This window comes from Podarcis melisellensis (assembly GCF_964234715.1).
Source record: "Podarcis melisellensis genome assembly, chromosome: 7".
Taxonomy (NCBI): Eukaryota; Metazoa; Chordata; class Lepidosauria; order Squamata; family Lacertidae; genus Podarcis; species Podarcis melisellensis.
Window position 1 is genome coordinate 71,361,061 of NC_138539.1, and position 22,126 is coordinate 71,383,186.

The 22,126-nt window shown below is 45.7% G+C and overlaps 1 protein-coding gene across 8 annotated transcripts in view; it reads left to right on the forward strand.

The window, feature by feature from the left end:
- Positions 1–22,126, forward strand: part of CDH10 (cadherin 10) — a 396,417-nt gene that overhangs the window by 351,474 nt on the left and 22,817 nt on the right. For all 8 annotated transcript variants that reach the window (XM_081918204.1, XM_081918200.1, XM_081918201.1 and 5 more), the window contains 3 exons: positions 8,149–8,268; positions 9,529–9,696; positions 21,765–21,952. In XM_081918204.1, the coding sequence (XP_081774330.1) occupies positions 8,149–8,268; positions 9,529–9,696; positions 21,765–21,952 (476 nt within the window). The remainder of the gene's footprint in view (positions 1–8,148; positions 8,269–9,528; positions 9,697–21,764; positions 21,953–22,126) is intronic.

Consider the following 22,126-nt stretch of genomic DNA (forward strand, 5'->3'; position numbering starts at 1 on the left):
GCACTAAAATGGGAAGCAGGTTGTGTGTCCTTATGTTTCCGGACAGTCCCGTATAGCACGGCACAGTTGTTTTGGAACACGTTACATTTGGAACACATCACATTACGGTTGCATTCTTAACAAGATCCTGCCACACCAGCTGTTTAACTCTCTCTCTCGTCTCATCACTCAACAAGTAGTACTTATGTCCTAAATATTAATCCACTGTCTATGAAACAATCGGTGATTATCCCGGGAGTCTCAGGGCTGGATTAAAAGATCTAGAGGCTCTAGTCTAAGCCCTGGTTTGAGGAGCCCCCTCCACAATGCAATTTGTCTCTCACATGGCAGCAACTTGTAGAGAAATATATATTGGATATAATTTTTCTTCCTTGGCTGCAGCACAACGCCCCCGTTCTTTTATTATCTCTGGGTGAGTTATCTTCACCACGGCTTTTCTGTTGACTTGCTAAGGCCACTGAAAGACTTTGCGGCTTTGAAAACTCTTTAGGATTTTTATCCTTCGCTGTTCTTTCACTGTGTCCCTTCTATTCATCTCTCCTAACCTACTTATTCCCTGTCTTTAATTTCTCTGCCCACCTTTTTCTTACTTTTGAATCTTTGGACTTTAGCAGCTCATCCTATGAATTACCCCACCTATGTTTCTCAGCATTGCTGATTGCTGTCATCCTTCCTCCTTGGTCCCTCAGCCCTCTAATCTCTTCCACCCTCCTACCTCAGGGATATCAATGCAAACTTCACACAGGTGTGACCTCCCTCTGGGTTCACAGGCGGTTTGCAGCAGTTATCCTGCCATCATTTTCAGCTAGCATTCCTTTTGTCTTTCTCTTCAGAAGTCCCACCAACTATTTATAGCAGCTACCGCATACTTTTGGTCCTCAGGCTTTTTCGTTCACTCCATCATTAGTATGATATGTCCTCTCTTCCTGTTTCCAAAGCCACAGTAATTCTTCTCAACTGGGCACCCATCATATTTCCTTCATTTGCCCGAGTGGTCTTTGAATATTATTACTCCACCACACAACTAAGAAACAATCCACAGCAAAACATATTATCAATCCCCTTATGCATTGAGCATGATTTCAGATCAGGGGTATTAATGGCATTATGACAGTGGTTTTCAATCAGTGTGCCGTGGCACCCTAGGGTACCTTGAATGATGGTCAGGGGTGCCTCTTTCCCTCTTACCTTCCCTCCCTCCTCTGATGCCTTCTCGCATCTCTGCCTCCCAAAGGCTTGCACAGCTGTTTTTTGCAGCAGCCCTGGCTACAAGCTCCCCAGGGGAATGAGAGCAACCTCTTCCCAGGCCCCCTGTGAGGAGGCACCTCTCTTTGGGGTGGGGGTGGGCAGTTCAGAGACCAGGTCTGGCAGCCTCGGCTGCCCGGAGGACTCCCAAGAGAGAGGGGAGAGGAGAGGAGGCTGAGGGAACACTACACAAGGGAGGGTGATCGATCGAAAAAGAGTGTCGGGTCTGCAGATAAGGGGTGACATAACTGGGCTCCTGAGCCCCACAGGGGTGCCACAGAAAGAAGAAGGTAATTAGTCAAGGGAGCCATGGACTCAGAAAGGTTGAAAAACTCTGGCTTATGCAATATGTATGGGGCTTACTGTATATTTCCTCTCCGAAAAGAATTCAGCCCAGTTACAGGGGAAGGAAACTGGCAACTGTGAAACCACATTTCAGAGACAGCCCAATATGCTTTTGTGCATGGGGGGGGGGTGATCCCCACTCAAAATGCTCCACTCCATGGCAATAAAAGTCAAGTAGTATGCTAAATAAATAATTACATTCACCTCTTTGACGTTAGGCCAAAATCTGCTGCCTGAAGCGCCCTTCCTCAACCTGCAAAAGCACTTACCACACTTAGTGCACCTTCAAATGAAACAATTAAAAGGCAAGGCCAATTACAAAGAGAGATTTAGGCATCAATAACCTCCTGTTATTCTTTGCCCACTCAGACGGAGGACCTGTACCCATACAGTCCACTTTTTCAAGCCCCAAACTAGGATGTGTGTCTTCTGGGAACAGTGCGTCACTCTCACCCCTAGAAAGCACTTTTCTGGGGCAGGCAAGAGAGCGAGGTTAAGCCACCCAAATGGCCGCTATGATCTTGCGTGAAAAACCGGGCTGTCCCATTTCCCCCAGGGCACTTGGGAGGTACGATGTACCCAGTCATGTTTTTCCCAACTGTCAATTTCTAAAATGCCCTTTAGCCTCCCTTTAAAATCCTTGTTTCAGTTGATGTACCTATTGCATTTCATTTGAAAAACAATAATGCCAATTATATTTCAGTATTGATCTATGGACCAGAGTACAAATAATGCACATTGCAATCTAAGGAAAACCTCCCCCCCTCTTACATCGGAGCCAACTCCTAGGGGCCAAGGAGGTTATGCCCCCCATCAAATATTTGAGGGGGTTGTGCCCCCCAAAATTAATGAGCATTGCCATTCAAGTGGTGTTTGTGCACCGTGTCATATGATTAATTATATAGGGTGGGGCTTCCATGCCCCCTCCCCAATATTTTATTCAAGTTGGCACCCTTGCCCCCTCCAGAATTTAAAATTACAGAATTGTAGCACTGCTCTGAAGTGTGGGATATGCAAGCACAGTGCATCCCTTCTTCACCCAGCAAACTGCTCTGCCACTTAAGGCAGAGCAAACAGACTTAAAACACACTTACTCTGCATTTACAGGAGTGGCCTGGGACATTCATCTCCTTCCACCACCACCCCCTTGGAATCATTCCTGTCGCATTAAGAAGACTATCACAGGGATCTTATTTAAAGAATGACTTGAAAGAATCTTTTTGAGAGCTCTCCATTTTACAGAATAAGGAGGAAAATAAGAATAAGTGACAGACTCTTGACACTGTAGCGCTGCTGTCTGCAGGCAGAGTGTCAAGTTGTCGAATGCTCTTCCATTTTTATTTTAAAGAAAGTTTATTGCATGTATTAGCTGCACCAGAAAGAGGGCCGTCTAATGTATACTTGTTTGCTGCATGCAAGGTGTTGTTGATTTTAAAGAGCATTCAGAAATATTTTTGGTGCTCACCCAATCTGCAGTTTTCGGTGGTGTCGTCCAGGTATCTGTTTCTGTGTTGTTATACCTGCTCATCCTATGTAATTTGGTTCTGGAAGCTCGAAAGACTTAAGCTTGGGCAAAATACACATAAACACAGACACACAGAGAGAAAAATGAGGTGGAAATGAGGTGACAATTACAATGTGGCTTGCACTAATTCAGCCTGCTAGTTGGGGATTCAAGTTCTGAATGCACCTCCTGCATCTAGAAATCTATCGAAGCAAGAGAAACATGCTGTTCCAACCCTTTCCCACCTGCGCTGGTGTTTCAGAGAGTTTTTAACACAGGGAAGAATGTTTAAAAATATCATTTCCCACCAACCTGCTGCCTCATGGGATGCAATCCATTCTCCCCTGTGTTACTTCAGATGTTGAGATAAATCGCAGAGACTGAATCCTGGGATCTTGTCTTTGCAAAATAGGTGCTGTGTTAGGAAGCTCTGACCCCCTGCCTCCTTCCATAGCTTAGTAGTACACTTCAGCTTTCTAAAGAAGAAGTGTTGCATTGTGCTGTAGAATTTGCTTTCAGCAAATATGAGGAAGAGTGTTAAGAGATACCTGCCTGGTGAGCCAGAATAATATTTTAGCTTATTCCTGAACTGAGAAAAATGAAACAAAATGGAAAGGAAGAAGTGGGAAATGGTGTTGCACAATTTGTTTGGCTTCCCAAAATGCTTCAGATACCCTCCAATGCATTGCTAAAGGACTCGTTGATTCTTCAAAAGATTTGATCTACAAAGCATGGGGCACTGGGTGCACCACTGAAAGGGATTAAAAACTGGCTGGCAAGGCAAGGAATAAAAACAATTTTTCTAAAAAGGTAACAGTATAATAAGCAGAAAAGTAACAAGCCGGGTGGTGCTGCAAGGGTGAGTCAGGGCTCGCTTTAATTGTACCTCAGAAGCCTTTGAAGGCTGTGCGGTTTCTAAACCGGCTAAATGTTGAGATGAAACAGAAGGGAAAGGCCCTTAATGTATTCAAATGGATTGGAACGGATTAAGTCTTCCAGCTGATTAGAAGCTCATACATTTCAGCCCGGCAAAGTGGAAGGCAAGGAAGCTACAGCAAAGAACCCACCATGCCTTTAAAGCTGGCCAAATTATTCATTACAAACTTATCGAATTCAATAGACTGAATCCCATCTCCTGCTTTAATTATCCATCATTTTATCGGCGATGAATGAAACTGTGCTTTGCCTGAGCCTCTAGCAAGAGCGTGAGTGTTCTGGTGGCAAGTGGTAGTGTTTCAGGACTTCTTTGCAAAAGACCCCAAGTCTAAAGTTTAGGAAAAAAATACCGTCTACCTTGAATACCAATTGCAGATTGACTGATGGATAAGCAGAACTTGGCAATGCAGATAGGTAATTTTAGTCTTCAGATTTACCTGTTTTACAGAGGTTTCTTCCCCAGAGTGTAGTGTCCTGCTTTATTTTGGGAGTCCTGCATATTTTAGGGTGTCTGGACATATCTGGAATAGTGCAGTTGGCAGCAGTGTGGAGGTGGAAATCAGTCTAATGTCTGGGAACCCCTGGACACATGGCAGCCCATGTTGGAAGTTCCGTTCCCCCCCATTTCCTGGCCTTTGCTTTTGTGATTTTGCCCAAAAAGCTCAGTGATTTTAGGTATAACTTAAAGAAGCTCAACAACTTTGCCAAAAAAGCTCAACAACTTTTCTGTCTGGATTTTCACTGTTTGAAACAAGGCAGCCCTAGTGTATTGTGATGCGTGAAATCCTGAACATTTGCCCCAAAGTCCTGCTCCAACAATATTGTTAGCTCACTAATTGCCTGCCCTTCACCCGAAGGTCCCAAGGCAGGTTACAACATTAAAACACAATATTTCAAAGATGCCAGGGGTTTAAACTGGGACCTTCTGAATGCAGAACACATGCTCTGCAACTGAGTCACAGCTTTTCCTCAGACACAAAAGAGCCATCAAAAGTAGTAGTCCTCCATCTTTTCCTCCCCCTGCTCCCCTGGCCATGTGTCAGATATGATGTGGTACCATCACTGAATTTACCCACAAAGATCAACCAGGAGGAGTGGAAGCAGGAAAACACAAAGGAGATTCCGACTAAGCAACAGGAGAATCTTTCTGATAGTAAGAGCTGTTTGACCGTGGAACGGTCTTCCTCAGGAGGTTGTGGACTCTCCTTCCTTGGAGGTTTTTAAGCACAGGTTGCAGGGCCATCTGTCATGCATGCTTTAGCTGAGATTCCTGCATGGCAGGGGGTTGGACTAGATAATGTTAGGGGTCCCTTCCAGCTCTATGATTCTATGATGTCATATCCCACAAAGAGAGGAAGAGAGAAGGAGGAGACACAGGCCTATAGTTGTTGGTAGCCACTTGCATCTGCAGTAACAACTATTTTTGCCTTCTGAATCAAATTCTAAATCTATACAGTGGTGCCTCGGTTTTCGAACGTAATCCATTCCGGAAGACTGTTTGACTTCTGAGACATTTGAAAACCGAAGCAATTACTTCCAGAAGCATTTACTTCCAGAAAACTCAATAGGGAAGCCATGTGGCATGTACGTTTGACTTCTGAAAAGTGTTCAAAACCCGAAGCAGCTACTTCCAGGTTTTCGGCATTCGAAAACTGAAACGTTCGACTTCTGAGACGTTCAAAAACCGAGGTAGCACTGTACTTAAAATAATAGCATCTATATGGATCTCATTACTGTTTTCTACTATTTATAAGGGAACTGCATATTACCTGATCTTCAATATATTTCATATATGGGCACAAATTGCAATAAAAAGAGCAAAGGTCACCAATCCATGTCTGCACCTTTCTCAGCAAGTATACACAAGGTTACACATGAGGAAGGGATCCCTCATTCTCTTCAATGAGAATAAAGTCTTGGAGACTGACAGAGGGCTGATTCATACCCACAAAACTTATGTGTGACTGAAACAACCATCTACCTTACAGGCACACTCAGCCAAGAGCCCGAATGTGCTGTAGCTCCCTATTGAATGCAAAATCTTTTGGCAAACCCAGATTTGCTGTCACATAATGCGTGAAAAGACTACATTCAGCATTCAAATCCCACAGGGGGAAATAAAGAAACACATGCAAGCATTAGCACGGTAACTTCACATTTGTGGCCACTAATTCAATCTCCTCGTTAAAATGTCTATTCTACCACATAAGGCAAAATCACAGTCATTGTAAGAGGGAAGAAATACGATGCACTGTTCAGCGGCGGATTTGGGAACGTTTAGATACTGCCCCATTTTTCTTTCGTATTAACCTCCAAGGAAGATGCTGAAGAGGTTTCCTTTTAAAGAAACACGAACAGTAATTTCACAAGGCACAGTATAAACGATGAAGAAAAAGAGGATAGCCTTGAGCTGGAATTTAGAAGGCTAATTCTTGCTGAATAGCAAGAACAACAACTGTAGGGGCACAACGTCTTTCCATCAGAATCATCATGGCTTGGGTCTTGCTAAGGTAGCAAACTTGCATAAGGCCCTTCAGCAGAAATCACTGCAGGTCAGTGCTGGAGAATGTGCTTTGCATCTAAAAGGTCCCCAAGATCATTTCTGGGTATCTATAGGTAGATCTAAAAAAGAGAGACCCATCTGGAGCAGTGTAAGTCAGCTTTCCCCAACCTGGTAGGTTCTAGATCTTTTGTGCTACAACTGTCAGCAATGGAAGTCCCAAATATCTGGAGAGCATGCAAGTGTAAGACAGATCCCTACATTCCTTTACCACTTCCGACATCAGGTGGGGCTGCAGATGACTGAATATACAAAATATTTTTTAAAAAATCCTCCACCTAGGAAACTAGCATGGGAGGGGACAGAATTCTGTCCTAGCATTCTCTGTAACATACTCGTTTTGTAGGCAGAGGGATGCCTAAAGTACATACCAAAAGTGCTATCTTTCTAGAAAAAGAGGTGCCATAATAATAGTAATAGTAATAATAGTAATAGTAGTAATAATAATAATAATAATAATAATAATAATAATAATAATAATAATAATTTATTAATTATACCCTGCCCATCTGGCTGGGTTTCCTCAGCCACTCTGGGCAGCTCCCAACAGAATATTAAAACACAATAAAACACCAGACATTAAAAACTTCTCTAAACAGGGCAGCCTTCATATGTCAAAAGTCAGATTTCCTTGTATTTCCGTGTATTCCGTGTATTTCCTTGAGATATGATGGGAGGGCATTACACAGGGTGGGCACCACTATTGAGAAGGCCTTCTTCCTGGTTCCCTGTAAGCTCGCAGTGAGGGAACCTCCAGAAGGCCCTCGGAGCTGGACCTCAGGGTCCAGGCTGAACGATAGGGGTGGAGACGCTACTTCAGGACTGAGTTTCCCCTACATATTATAATCAGGGAAAACCGCCTAGAACTGAAAACAAGAACCTTCTTTTCTGTATGCGGGTGATGGTATCATATGTGGATATAGGAGAGCACATCAGGTTCTGTCACACTGGGTGCCAAAGCTCAGGGGCAATGCAAGAGTTGCCACAGTTATTATTTAGAATGGATCATGAGAAGCCGGTATTTGTGTGTGTAGATTTGGTATTGCACAACACACCACTGAAATTTGAGACCCCCATGGTCGGCCACCAGTAGTGTCTGAACCCATTTTTATTTTGCTCACACCACGATATATTTTTGTCAATGTGAAATGAAATACAGCCTTGAAACTCTGTTCAGTATTTACAAGGGAAATTAGTGTCACTCAACTAATTCATTCAAGGAGGGGGCGTTTCAGGAGTTAATTTATGCAGGGAGAGGCATCTGGGTAACCTTGAGTCCTGCAGCTCAAAACTGTGTTGATTTAGCCCTTTTCTAGCCTCAGAGGATCTTGGAGCGTCCATGACCTACCGGGCATCATGCAGAAGCACTGATGATATAAATTGGTACCCAGATGTCCTTGACTCTCCACCCAAGATTCTTTGTTTTAAAATGTGGGCTTCTATGACAAGAGATTCCAGAGGCAGAACGGAAAATTGGAGTTGTTAATAGGGCTACTTTGAATGCAGTGTATAATGCTTTCAGCATCCGAGATGACAGAACTATGTTTTATTTGAATAGGTACTTCTGTTGTGCAAGTTACAGCCACTGATGCGGACGACCCTTCCTATGGCAACAGTGCCAGAATCATCTATAGCATACTTCAAGGCCAACCATATTTCTCCGTGGAGCCAGAAACAGGTCAGGGATGCTGTTGCTATTTTTCTATATTTCAAGAAGGACTCAAATGCCTTTTTGCCAGTCACTCAGTGAAGCAGAGTACCTATACTGTAGCTGCATGCCATATTCTGGTAACTTCAGAAACTCTGAAGTGTGAGAAGTGTTAAAATGCAAATTTGATGACTGTAATCTGAATAAACCCCGGATGTATTAATTTTCTACTTTGAAAACAGAAAGGGGGTGGGAAAAATATAGGGGATGCCATGTAAGAGCTAATTTATATATAGTATACAGCGAGAGGTGGTAGATTTCTGGACTGTACCACTTCAAATTTATAAGCAAGGAAGGAGTGGGTTGTTTTTTAATGCTCTCCTGTGTAAAATGTCATCTGCATTTACTGAACTAGTAAATCGGATCAGTGGTTGGGTTCGAAAACCGAGGTACCACTGTTCTAGCTTATATGTCCCCCCTCCCTGAAAGGTTTGGAGAGTGACAACATGAGAACAGGCATTTTCTGTGGTGGCACCCCATCAATGAAATCCTCTCTCCAAAGAGACTGCTTGGTGCCATCATTTCATGTCTTTACGTGCCAGCCAAAAACATTCCTCTCTACCCAGGCCATTGGCCATTAAATAAGCTATGGCCTGTTAAACATGGGGTGGGGGCTGTTATTATGATTATTTTATGATTATGTTTTTATTATTATGCTGCATGAATTATGTTCTTAATGTTAAACACTGCGCTGGGATGTTTGGTTAAAGGGCAGTATATAAAATTAAATAATAATAATAATAATAATAATAATAATAATAATAATAATAATAATAATAATAATGCATGGATTATGCTGCTTGAATTATGTTCTTAATCTTAAACACTGCCCTAGGATCTTTGGTTAAAGGTCATTATATAAATTGAAGAAACACTACTACTAATAATAATATTGCATGAATTATGCTTCTTGAATTATGTTCTTAATGTTAGACACTGCCCTAGGATCTTTGGAGAAAGGGCATAATAATAATAATAATAATAATAATAATAATAATAATAATAATACATGCAAAGAGTTTTGTACCCACTAATATATAGATTTTTCTCTACGTCTTGCTTTTGATCTCTCACCCTGTTGGCCAATCTTTTGCTGAACTATTCCCGATATTTTAAAACATACCCTCTCAATGTTATAATGGGGACATTATTTGTGTGTTTGTGTGTGTGACTTGCCGTGCAAAGGGAATGCCAGCGATGTTAACAAATGCTTGCTTGTTTTCTTCCAAGGCATCATCAGGACAGCTCTACCAAACATGAACAGGGAAAACCGAGAGCAGTACCAAGTTGTCATTCAGGCAAAAGACATGGGAGGCCAGATGGGTGGATTATCGGGGACCACGACAGTCAACATCACCCTGACTGATGTCAACGACAATCCGCCTCGATTCCCCCAGAGTAAGCTTCCTTTAATAGCCCTTCTGTACTACATAAGCATCAGAATAAAAGAGTGAGGCGACTGCCATCTGGTTTAATTTAAAGCAAATCTAGATTATGGGGCACACACTCGAACACAAGGCTTATACATGGATTTATTCGCTGTTATTAAAAACAAAAATTAAATGAAATGGGGACATCCTTGTTTGGGGGAGGGGCAGCAGCAGACACAGTTGCAGGAACCCCACAATATTTCTTGGTATTTGGGGTGAAGGTGGGAATCGAGAAGGGGAGGGGGAAATAAGCACAGCTTTAAGAATGAATCATCCTTTGCTGCCACCTGGAGATTGATAATTTTATCAATGGAATTAACAAAACAAAAAAAGAGTGGAAGGGGTGAGTACAATGAACTCCCTGATTAAATGCTGAAGCAGGACACATCTAACCTGAGGGCAGAAGCTGCTTTTTAAAAAGCTAAGGAACTTTGTAAATACAAGGCTATCCACTTCACAGTTATGTGAATTTTAAGCCTATTGAAATCACGGAGGCATGAGTACTGGTGGAAAAGCCCCTTTGCAATGGCAATGCAATTTGTTGAAGTTTTCCCATGCTTTCTGGTCTCAGGAAGAGCTTGTGGATCTTACTTCTTTCCCCAAGGAAGTTTGAAAAAATCAAGCCCTTGAAGCTGAACCCAAGCCCTTCCCACCAATGGGTCGGTATGGGGGGCTTCAGAAACTGCATATGTAAGGCCTGGTTGCTGCTGGATTCAGTTAATTGCTATGGAAGAACTTGAGAAACTCACACCTGTCAATCTGTTAAGCAGAGAGGCATTGGGAACTCCATTTCCTGGGCTCCCCTGAAGCAACGGGCTGTTTCTGAGAAGACTCAGAAGTATCCAGGCCCAACAATACCTTAAAAGACAAGGTCTTGAAAGCTGCTGAAGCCCACCAAACTAGCTCTCCCTATCATTCCTACAACCCTGTCCTTTGCCATGGAAAGTGGAGATTTACAATCAAATGGAAATGAGTGTTGGCACCAAGATGGGTCATTACAAGCCAAACCCAAATTTGGGGGCTTGGTTAATTGTTATGTAGTGTAGTTTCACCCTGGGCCAACAGGGGGATACTGTATATAGTTTTCACTCAGGTCTGTAGATAGTTTTCACTCAGGTCCGCAGCAGTTATTTTAGGCGGGAACTCTGGGCTGTGGTTGTTACAATGTTGACAGCCGGCTGCCTATAAAAGCAGGCCGGCTGAGCTGTTTGCAGTCAGTTCTATTCCAGCTTACAAAATAAAGAGCTACTTGAAGAACTCGCTGTGCCGGCTGCTATGTCAACCCACAACTTAATACTGGCGACGAAGGTGGGATGGATGGACATCAGAGCACAGCCAGATGCGGCCAGCCTCTGAACTGAGCTGAATCACTGAGCTGAATCACAGAGCGAAATCACTGAGCGAAATCACTGGGCAGAACCAATTCAGAGCTGACTGTTCTGGCTAGAGCACTGTGTTCCATCCATCGCCCTTCACGCCGGCATCGGAATCATGGCTTCACTTGTGCCTCTACTGCCGTTTGCGCCAGCCTCTGAATCATGGGACTCCTACCTCGCTCGGTTCGACTGCTACCTCCAAGCCAACGAGCTGACAGCAGTATCAAAGGATCGGAAGCGGGGCCTATTCCTCAGCCTCTGTGGGCCTGAGGTGTTTGAGACGGCCCGAGCATTGGTTGCGCCTGAAGCAGTCCAGGCAACACCATGGGACACGATCCAAGAGAAGCTCCGCAACCACTACGCACCAAAGCCGTCCAAGATTGCTGCCCGCCATGCGTTCTACCACCGGAACCAGGCAGAGGGGGAGTCAATCAACAACTACACCACCGCCCTGCGACAGGCTGCAATGCACTGTGAGTTCCGAGACTTAGACGATGCCCTGATGGATCGAATCGTCTGCGGGGTCCGGGACATCCATCTGCAACGGCGTCTCCTAGCCAAGCCAGACCTCACGCTACAGAAAGCCATTGAGGAGGCTGTGGCCTCAGAAGCTGCTGAACGCTCCGCCCAGGAGATCCGCAAGTCCAGCAGCCCGCGTCTTGCTGGGGAGCCAGTTCCGGTGCATCATGAAGAGGCCAGCAGTGATGAGGCATCCTCCAGTGAAGACGATGACGTGCACCAGACAAAGCGGGAGCGCAGGAAGTTCCAACAGAAGTCCAAGGGCCAACCGGAATGTGCCGGCTGCGGAGGCAACCATTCCCGTGCCAAGTGTCGATTCAGAGACGCCATCTGTAGGAAGTGTTCCAGAAGGGGCCACATCGCTAAGGTCTGCCGATCGGCTCCGTCTGACACCCCCCCTTCATCGACTCGCAAGTCCAAGTCTTCACTCCAGTCTGCTAAGGAAAGTTGTTTCGCTCTCACCAACTGCCGCTGCCCGTCTGGAACCACAATTGGCCAAACCGACTCGCCTACGCGACGCAAGCTGAACGTCACGGTGCTCATTGAAGGAGCTCCATGTGACATGGAGATCGACACCGGGTCTGCCCTGTCCATCGTGTCATGGAGCACCATCAAAAGACTGGTACCCAGAGTGTCCAAGAGGCAACTCAACTCCCACCGCGTACACCTGAGAGACTACCAGGGAAACGACATTCCCGTGGTAGGCGTTGGCCGGTTCCGGATCGCCTTCAAGGATTTTTCGGGCCTGCTCCGGTTGGTGGTGGTCGAAGGTCAGCGGCCAAGCCTCCTAGGGCTAGACTGGTTTGATGCCCTCGGCCTGGAAGTCACCGGCATCAACTGCATCTCTAACGCAGAGACTGAGGGTCTGGTCAAAGACTTTGCCGAGGTTTTTGACGGCACCTTGGGGCAATATACAGGTACGCCCATCTCCTTTAGCCTTGATCCACAAGTCGCCCCCATCAAGCTAAAGCCACGCCGGGTTCCCTTTGCTCTCAAGGCTAAGGTGGACGAACAACTGGACAAACTGATTGCCCAAGGAGTTTTGGAGCCGGTTGACCACGCCAAGTGGGAAACCCCCATCGTCACGCCTGTCAAGCCAGATGGGTCGGTGAGAATCTGCGCTGACTACAAGTGCACGATCAACAAGGCACTTCAGCAGCACGCTTATCCGGTTCCTGTTGTCCAACACCTGCTGCATTCCCTGGGTGAGGGTAAGGTCTTCGCTAAGCTGGACCTTGCCCAAGCATATCAACAACTGCCAGTTGATGATGCCACTGCTGAAGCCCAGACGATCGTCACCCACCGGGGGGCATTCCGTTGCCGCCGGTTGCAGTTCGGGGTGAGTGTGGCTCCTGGAATCTTCCAAAGCCTTATGGAGCGTCTCCTGCAAGGGCTTCCGGGCGTGGTACCATATTTTGATGACGTCTTGGTGTCTGCAGACTCACACCAAGCAGCTGTTCGAGCGCCTCCGTGCCGTGCTGACCAGGTTCCAAGAGGCCGGGCTCAAGGTAAAGAGGGAGAAGTGCCAGATCGCCGTTCCACAGGTAGAGTTCCTGGGCTATCTTATCGATGCCTCCGGCCTTCACCCAACCACATCCAAGATCCGCGCTATCCAGCAGGCCCCCACCCCAAAGAACAAAACGGAGTTGCAGGCATTCCTGGGGCTGCTGAACTTTTATAACATGTTCCTGCCCCACAAAGCCACAGTGGCTGAGCCTCTTCACCGACTCCTTAGCACTAAGACGCCTTGGGCCTGGGGTCATCGGGAGACGGCGGCCTTCAACGCGGTCAAGGCTCTCCTTTCTTCAGACAGTGTGCTGGTACAGTACAGTGAATCCAGGCCGCTGGTCCTTGCCTGCGACGCCTCACCTTTTGGCATCGGTGCTGTCCTTAGTCACCGTTTTCCAGATGGAAGAGAAGCACCGCTCGCCTACTTTTCCAAGACACTATCTCCGACGGAACGGAATTACAGCCAGCTCGACAAGGAGGCATTGGCACTTGTGGCTGGAGTGAAGAGGTTCCATGAATACCTCTATGGCAGGACTTTTGACCTCATTACTGACCACAAGCCACTCCTGGGCCTCCTCGCCGGTGATCGTCCAACTCCACCGGTCCTCTCGCCACGCATGCTGCGATGGACTGTTTTCCTGGCTGCCTACCACTACCGGCTCATCCATCGCCCGGGGAAATCGATGGGCCATGCCGACGCCCTCAGCCGTTGCCCTCTTCCAGCATTTGTGGAAGACCCGGCTCCAGCTTCATCGCTCCTTCTGATTGAGGATCTTCCGGCAGCGCCTGTATCAGCTACCACTGTGGCCTCCGCGTCTGCCCAGGATCGCACCATCAGCCGGGTGCTCAACTGGGTGTGGAGGGGGTGGCCACAAGGGCCTTTTGCATCGGAGTTCCAGCCCTTCGCAACCAGACAACATGAACTCTCAGCTCATCGCGGCTGTCTGCTGTGGGGAGACCGCGTCGTGATTCCCCAGGGACTCCGTCAGCGCGTCCTGGAGGCTCTGCACGTTGGCCACCCGGGAATTGTCAAAATGAAGGCATTGGCTCGGTGTTACGTCTGGTGGCCTAATATGGACGATGCCATCACTGCCTGGGTGTCCGCCTGTCAAGCGTGCCAAGAGTCGAGGCCTGCACCACCGGCAGCTAAGGGACACACCTGGGAGACGCCAAAGACACCCTGGTCGAGGGTGCACATCGATCTGGCTGGCCCCTTTCACGGCCGGACCTTTATGGTAGTGGTGGACGCCTATTCCAAATGGCTGGAGGTCGCCCTGATGCCCTCCACCACTACCGAAGCTGTCATCCGGGTGCTGCGAGGCCTGTTTGCAACGCATGGGTGTCCTGATGTCCTTGTCTCTGACAACGGACCGCAGTTCACGTCAGGCACCTTTGAGCGGTATCTTTTGGGACTGGGCATCCGCCATGCCCTAACGGCACCCTTTCATCCATCCAGCAACGGGCAAGCGGAAAGAATGGTGCGCTCGGCAAAAGAGGCACTGGCGCGCCTGGACCGGGGAGACTGGCATGAGCGGGTCGCCGAATACTTGTTCGTGCAACACATCACCCCTCATGCGGCCACAGGGAGGAGTCCTGCTGAACTGCTTATGGGCCGCCGCCTCAGGTCACCGCTCGACCGGCTACACCCGGACTTTGCCGTGGCTGAACCCCCAGGCTGTGCCAACGCGCCACGGTCATTTGTCCCAGGAAACCAGGTCTTTGCCCGGAACTATGTGGGGGACATTCCTTGGGTGCCAGCCACAGTAGTGGGAGTCACTGGACCTCGCTCGTACCAGGTGGCACTCGAAGATGGACGCTTGTGGCGACGGCACATAGACCAGCTTAGGCGCAGGGTTGGGAACTTGGACACTACCGAGGTGCCCCCAACTGCGCTTGCAGCTCCAGAAGAGACACGTACAGATGGCGAGGCCCCACCTACACCTCCCTCGCAAACTGCCAGCGTGGAGCCAAACCAAGCCGCTTCAGAACAGACTCAGACCACTCCACTTGCGGAGGCTCCACCCACAGCAGCGGATCCAGGGGAGTTGGTTCCAACGCCACCTAGGGTCGCACCACAGCCTCAGCAAGAACTGTGTGGCCCTCCGGACTTGGCTACCAGTCCCCGGCGGTCTGGCAGAGTTTCCAAGCGCCCAACTTATTTAAAGGACTATGTTGTTGGACATGTATCACTGTTGGTCTAAGTATGGGAAATGTAACCGATATGCTTTTGTGCCTAATTGAACCATTACGCGTAGTGCTGTATATAAGGAAACCATTACGATTGTAACTAACACCTTATCTCGGTGGGGAGGGGTGTTATGTAGTGTAGTTTCACCCTGGGCCAACAGGGGGATACTGTATATAGTTTTCACTCAGGTCTGTAGATAGTTTTCACTCAGGTCCGCAGCAGTTATTTTAGGCGGGAACTCTGGGCTGTGGTTGTTACAATGTTGACAGCCGGCTGCCTATAAAAGCAGGCCGGCTGAGCTGTTTGCAGTCAGTTCTATTCCAGCTTACAAAATAAAGAGCTACTTGAAGAACTCGCTGTGCCGGCTGCTATGTCAACCCACAACTTAATATTAATAATGACTTGTTTTTCTAAGCAGGGAGAGTTCACTTCTGACTCCTGAATTTGAGCATCATTACTAGGTGCTGTGGTCTAAACCACTGAGCCTAGGGCTTGCCGATCGGAAGGTCGGTGGTTCGAATCCCCACGAATCCCATTGCTCAGTCCCAGCTCCTGCCAACCTAGCAGTTCGAAAGCACGTCAAAGTGCAAGTAGATAAATAGATACCGCTCCGGCGGGAAGGTAAACAACATTTCTGTGCGTTGCTCTGGTTCGCCAGAAGAAGCTTAGTCATGCTGGCCACATGACCCAGAAAAACTGTCTATGGACAAACGTCGGCTCCCTTGGCCAGTAAAGTGAGGTGAGAGCTGCAACCCCAGAGTCGTTCGCGACTGGACTTAACTGTCAGGGGTCCTTTACCTTTACCTTTTTACTAGGCCAAAGCGGTTCTAACACCAAGCTGGATTACAGCTGAAAAGCTTTTTTAAAGAAGAAGAGGAAGAAGAAGAAGAAGAAGAAGAAGAAGAAGAAGAAGAAGAAGAAGAAGAAGAAGAAGAAGAAGAAGAAGAAGAGGAAGAAGAGAGGAGGAGGAAAGAAAGAAGATAACGTACAGAGCACCACAATTCCTATGCTCAGCAGATTAATTCCTCTGATTAGACTAAACAACACAAACTTTTAAATTTATTTTAATTTGTAAGCTCTTCACTAGACTCCATACTAAAAAAATAGATATGACAAAAATGGCTTTTCCAGAATAGAGTGATTGGATGCAAAGGAGGAAATTGCACCTTTATTAATCGTACAATGACTTTGCATGAGAAGCCATTGTGGCAGGCAGGGGCACCAAATTGGCCCCCGCATCGTGACATTGCAGCAGCACGCTAGTTGGCGCATGGATGAAGATGCCGTGCCCAAGACAATGGCATGGGTGTAGAAGGCACATTCTGGTGTATGTGCTTCCGACCTAGTAAATAATCAGGTTGCTGTGGTAAAGTCAATGAGGTTACACACATACACACAACACACAGCAGGATAAAGGCATGTATCTGGCCTACTGAACTGCACAGAACTCCTCTCACGCTCTCTTAACTTGCTTGCCATCTTTCTCGCCATATGCTTTTTTTGAAAATTACTGAGCACCACCCAGGCAATCGGATCTGGGCCCCAATGTGCAAGGCACTGCCCTGGAAGCACCAGTGCCATGGCTGAGCACCCACCCAATTCTGTGCAGCTTTTACTATGCTTTGGCTCAAGTTGAGAGGAAAGGCCCGTGGTAATATTGAGGTTGATGCCATGGTCAAACATTGGCTTCAATGGATATTTCAAACCTCCCTCCTCTACACACACACACACACACACACACACACACATTCTCATTTGAATTTAGCATCCACATTGTCACTTTTGGTTAGACTTGCACTCTCTAGAATGATTCTTTTGACTTATTAACTTTGTAGATGGACACGCGCACAGAGAGAGACACATAGCCTGAGAGAGGAAGAATTAGGAGCATAGCCCCTGCCCCCACCTGTCCCATGGATGCAAATTCTATGTGTCATTGTTTTTAACAACTTTAAGATCTGCTGCAAGTTGTGTGAGGTGATATTCAGTCTTAGCATGCCATAACGTAAAACAGAGGTTTCTGGAACATTTGCATTGGCATACTTATTGATCCACAAAAGGCCTGTTCAATCCTTCTTCGGTGAAATATCTGGAAAAGAGAACCCTTGTTAAAAATATTGTTGGAGGCCTAACATATGCATGCTGAATTAAAGTAAATAAATGTTACTAAAAGCACATTAGTAAAAGTACTACTCAGTTTTTTAAATCCTGCCTCCTGAGCTACCAAGGTTGGTTTTTTTTTTTTTTTTTTTTAGAAAACAATGACAACCAGGCTTAAAAATGCCTCCTGAATAACATTGTCTATACAGTGGACGCTCGGGTTGCGAACGTGATCCGTGCGGGATGCACATTCACAACTCACAGTGTTCGTAACCTGCCATTGTGGTTTGAGGACCCGACCCCCGCAATGTGAAATGAATACACAAGGACACGTGATATAAGGTTAATGGGCAAGGAAAGGCCACTCGTGACGAGGCGACGGCGAAGAATGAGGCTGGGGAGAGGCTGGCGCTGCAGCAAAAGGCTGCTGAGCACGCCCCCTCGGAGGCACCTGGTTGGGTGCCTGCCGAGGGGCATGGGTGCCAGCCAGGAGAGGTGGAGGCAGGGGGCTAACGCCCCCTGCTAGGGGCGGTGCTCGGGCTCCCGGCCACAACCACTCCCCTCTCTTCCAGGGAGGAGAGTCTTGGGGCGTCTGCATATGCGCGGGTTGTGATTTAGCGCTTCTGCACATGCGCGACCATCGAAACCTGAAAGTAACCTGTCCCGGTACTTCCGGGTTTCGGTGGTCCATAACCCAAAAAAACGCAACCTGAAGTGTCTGTAACCCAAGGTATGACTGTATTGAAAAAGCACAAGGAAAACAGAGGGAGTTTGTAATTTGTAATATATTGAATCTTTCTCTCCCCCCTGCCCCCGAAAGCATATTTTAGAGAGACTTAAAACTCTTGGTATCAAGAAACAGTTTCCTTTCTGTTTTCCATTTGTCTGGTGCCATCACATTCTTCTGCAACCCTTTGATAACATACCAAAGGTGGCTGATTTTGCAGCACCCATTATTTTACCATTAGCAGTTGAATGATTTTGCTTGTTTAAATTGAGTTATTATTGCTCCCAAGTGTCAAAAGGAATACAAGAATCTGAGATTACTATGGTAACATTGACTTTGACTCTTGGAATCCTTTTGTACAGTAGGCAGGAGCTACACTTCTTTTGCTCTGTTCCATAGTTCCATAGGAATGTTCAGAAGCTTTAAAAGGAAGGGTGCATCTGATAGGAAAGGAAGCTCCAGATCTTCCTATTCCAGTGTCAAGATCGAGCCACAGAATAGCAGGTTCTGCACCACTGCAATAACATACGAGGGAATAGAGTTTACACACTGTCATGGTATATAATGCCACAATGTATTTCTCTATGACAAAGACCCTCTCTGTACTGTTATATACAAGTAAGTTCCACTCAGCAAAATTTCTTTCTAATGTATTTAAAAGTTTGTCATTGACTGGTCTTATATATTTGTATTGTTTCCTCTTGATAAAGACTTGGCTCTTTACTTATGGTTGAACTGCCAACAAACAAGTAACTTAAAGACTTGACAGTGCTACCCTTGTCCACATTGGACAGGTTGGAGTGGTAACTGCATTTTAAATTGTACAGGTAGGTAGCCGTGTTGGTCTGCCGTAGTCGAAACAAAATAAAAAAAATCCTTCCAGTAGCACCTTAGAGACAACTAAGTTTGTTATTGCTATGAGCTTTCATGTGCATGCACACTTCTTCTGAAGACCAGTCTGAAGAAGTGTGCATGCACACAAAAGCTCATACCAATAACAAACTTAGTTGGTCTCTAAGGTGCTACTGGAAGGATTTTTTAAATTTTGTTTAAATTATACAAAAATTGCCACGAGTCAGGGCTGAAAACAACAACAACAACAACAACAGGCATGCAATACAGAAAAGAGTCGATAAAGAATTTTGCAAGAACAGTGTCTATGTCCATACGCAAATGAACACAGGGTGGCGATTCTGATTGGGACAGCTAATTTGGAAGATATGTAAGAGTTGGAGCCACAGACCAGGGTTATCCCAGCAATGCTATCATACATGGTCCCTGTGGCAAGGCACATACTATTTGCATGTACTCAACAGGTGAGCATAAGCCCAGACATTTTCCAGGAGGGTCAACTTGAGGCATGGAGATGGGCAACCTGATGGTGATGGTGTCACTAGATAAGTACTTCTAAATGCTGCTGACTGGATGGGGCATGTCTACCACCAGGAGGAAATAGTAAAGACACATGTGGCACTGTGGTCTAAACCACTGGGCTTGCTGATCAGAAGGTTGGCAATTTGAATCCCCACGATGGGGTGAGCTCCTGTTGCTCTGTCCCAGCTCCTGGCAACTTAGCAGTTCAAAAGCACGCCAGTGCAAGTAGATAAATAAGTACCACTATATGTTCTGCTGTGCCAGAAGCGGTTTAGTCACGCTGGCCACATGATCCGGAATAGCTGTCTGTGGACAAACACCGGTTCCCTCAGCCTGAAAGTGAGATGAGTGTGACAAACCCATAGTCACCTTTGACTGGACTTAACCATCCAGGGGTCCTTTACCTTTTTCATCTTAGTAATGTGTGCTTCATCTCTGAAGGCTGACTTGTCGATCAGTGACAAGATTTGGGAATGACACATGACATGTTATTGGTTCTCCATGCACACAGAGAGAGAACCCATTTGCTACTTCTGCAGAGTTCACATAAAATGTGCATATAGAATGCAGGCAGTCAACAATAATTTTCAGATGTTTAGACCAATTTTAAGCACTGGCAGCAGAAAAAGGGAGAAGGATAAGTGGGATAATGTTACAGCTTTCTGATCTTATTGTAATCAAGTTTTCCTACAACTTAATGGAAAGTAAACTAATCTGCATAGCTGCAATCATAACCCTTTAACCATGGGCATTTTGATTTTTTTTAAAAAAAATTGTTGCAGTGTACATTGTTTTCAGAGGAAAGTCTGCTTAGTCCCTGTGAAAACAATGTTTTCTTCTGACTGATTGACACAGCTTATTTAGTATTTCCCCGCATATGTTTTGGTACTGGGATTGTGATTTGTATGAAAGCGAATAATACAGTATTCTAGACATCAGTATGTTATCAGCTGAAGGTTCACTCTCTGTTCTAAATAGATTTCCTGTATTTCATTTCATTTCCATTGTTATTTTGGTCACACGCTCCTTCCATCTACTGTAGAGAATGTTTGCTAAGTCCCTTCAGAGCAAATTTATATCTACAGATGCATACATAACCCAAACTCCCTCCTTCTGCAATGGGTCATCTTTTTTATTAAGCATTCCTCCCCTTTCCCTTGACAGACTCTTTATTAATGAGACTTATATCACGTTTAAAGTAACAAAACTAATGGGTTCATGAAAGGGCCTAAAAAGTGCTTGATTCATGGAAGTGCTGAAGGCCTTATTGATTCTTTCTTAAAAGAGGAATCAATAAAATTCATGTCAAATGTGAAATTGTACACTAAACTGCTCTTATCTCTTATCTGATTTGCTGACTTGACCATGTATCAAGGGGACTAATGAAATTGAACACCTCTTATGCAGTTATTATCAGAATGCTGTAATATTAATATCAATGAGGAAGGCTTATTCACACTTACAGGAAGCTCCCGAAGACATGAAAACTGCTTTCCAGCATCAGTATTAAACAAAACTGGGGAGCATTTTTCGAAGCATGTGTATGTGTTAGGTGAAATTTTACCTGCAACCAAGCAACTGTTGGTGCTGTTGGGCAACTCATCTGCTCCTCCTTTGTTAAAAGTGCTTTAATGCCATGTTTGAAAGTGAACTTCAAATAAGACAGGCTTGCTGGATTAAAGGCATGACTTCGTGGATTCAGTCAACTTCAAAATGAGAAAGACTGACATATATAGGATAAATTCTGGTGTGAAAAACTAATGTTCCAGAACTAAGACCTGCTTCAAGCCTTCCCATTAATCATTCACTCATTCCACACTTTGCAATACATTTCACATCACTTTCCAAACCGCAAAAGTCCATCTTTAACTGGATTTGTTGCAGTAGGGTGGCAGAACCCTTTAATCTACTTTAAATGTTCAAACCTAAAGTTATGATAGGGGCTCGCTGTTGGAAAAGCCCATTGGGAAGTTGGAAAGATAGAATAAGCCTTCTCACATACAAGGTTTTCCAAAGTTATGTCTCTTGAATGAAATCAGTATAACCCAAAGTGTTACTTTCTTGAATTAATGGCTAAAGCTATGGAGTCATGAAACTACAATCCTATACCTTGGAGTAAGCCCCAGTGAATTCAGTGGGATACACTTCTGATTCTGGGTAGACATTATGGGATTCTGCTGTTAATCACGCATGATTTGTAACTAACAAATGGTTATGTATTTCTGGCTGTTTCTTCTTTGCAGGCTCAGTCCACCTTCGTATCCCAGAATCCTCCCCGGTTGGCACTGCCATTGGAACCATAAAAGCCTCTGATGCAGACATTGGGAGGAACGCAGAACTTGAATACCGCATTATTGATGGTGATGGAAGGGATATGTTTGACATTGTTACACAGAAGGAGACACAGGAAGGAGTTATAACAGTGCGAAAGGTGTGTATTATCTCCATGAATTACTAGGTGCTTTAAAATAATCAGCTTTGAAATGACATTTTATATTTTGCAGAGTTGGTACCATTATTAAAAGTTTGTTGGTTGTCCAGAAATGCCATGTAGCTCCGTTTTAGATTCCACAATTATAGCTGTGCAGTTATTTTAAGGTTAACA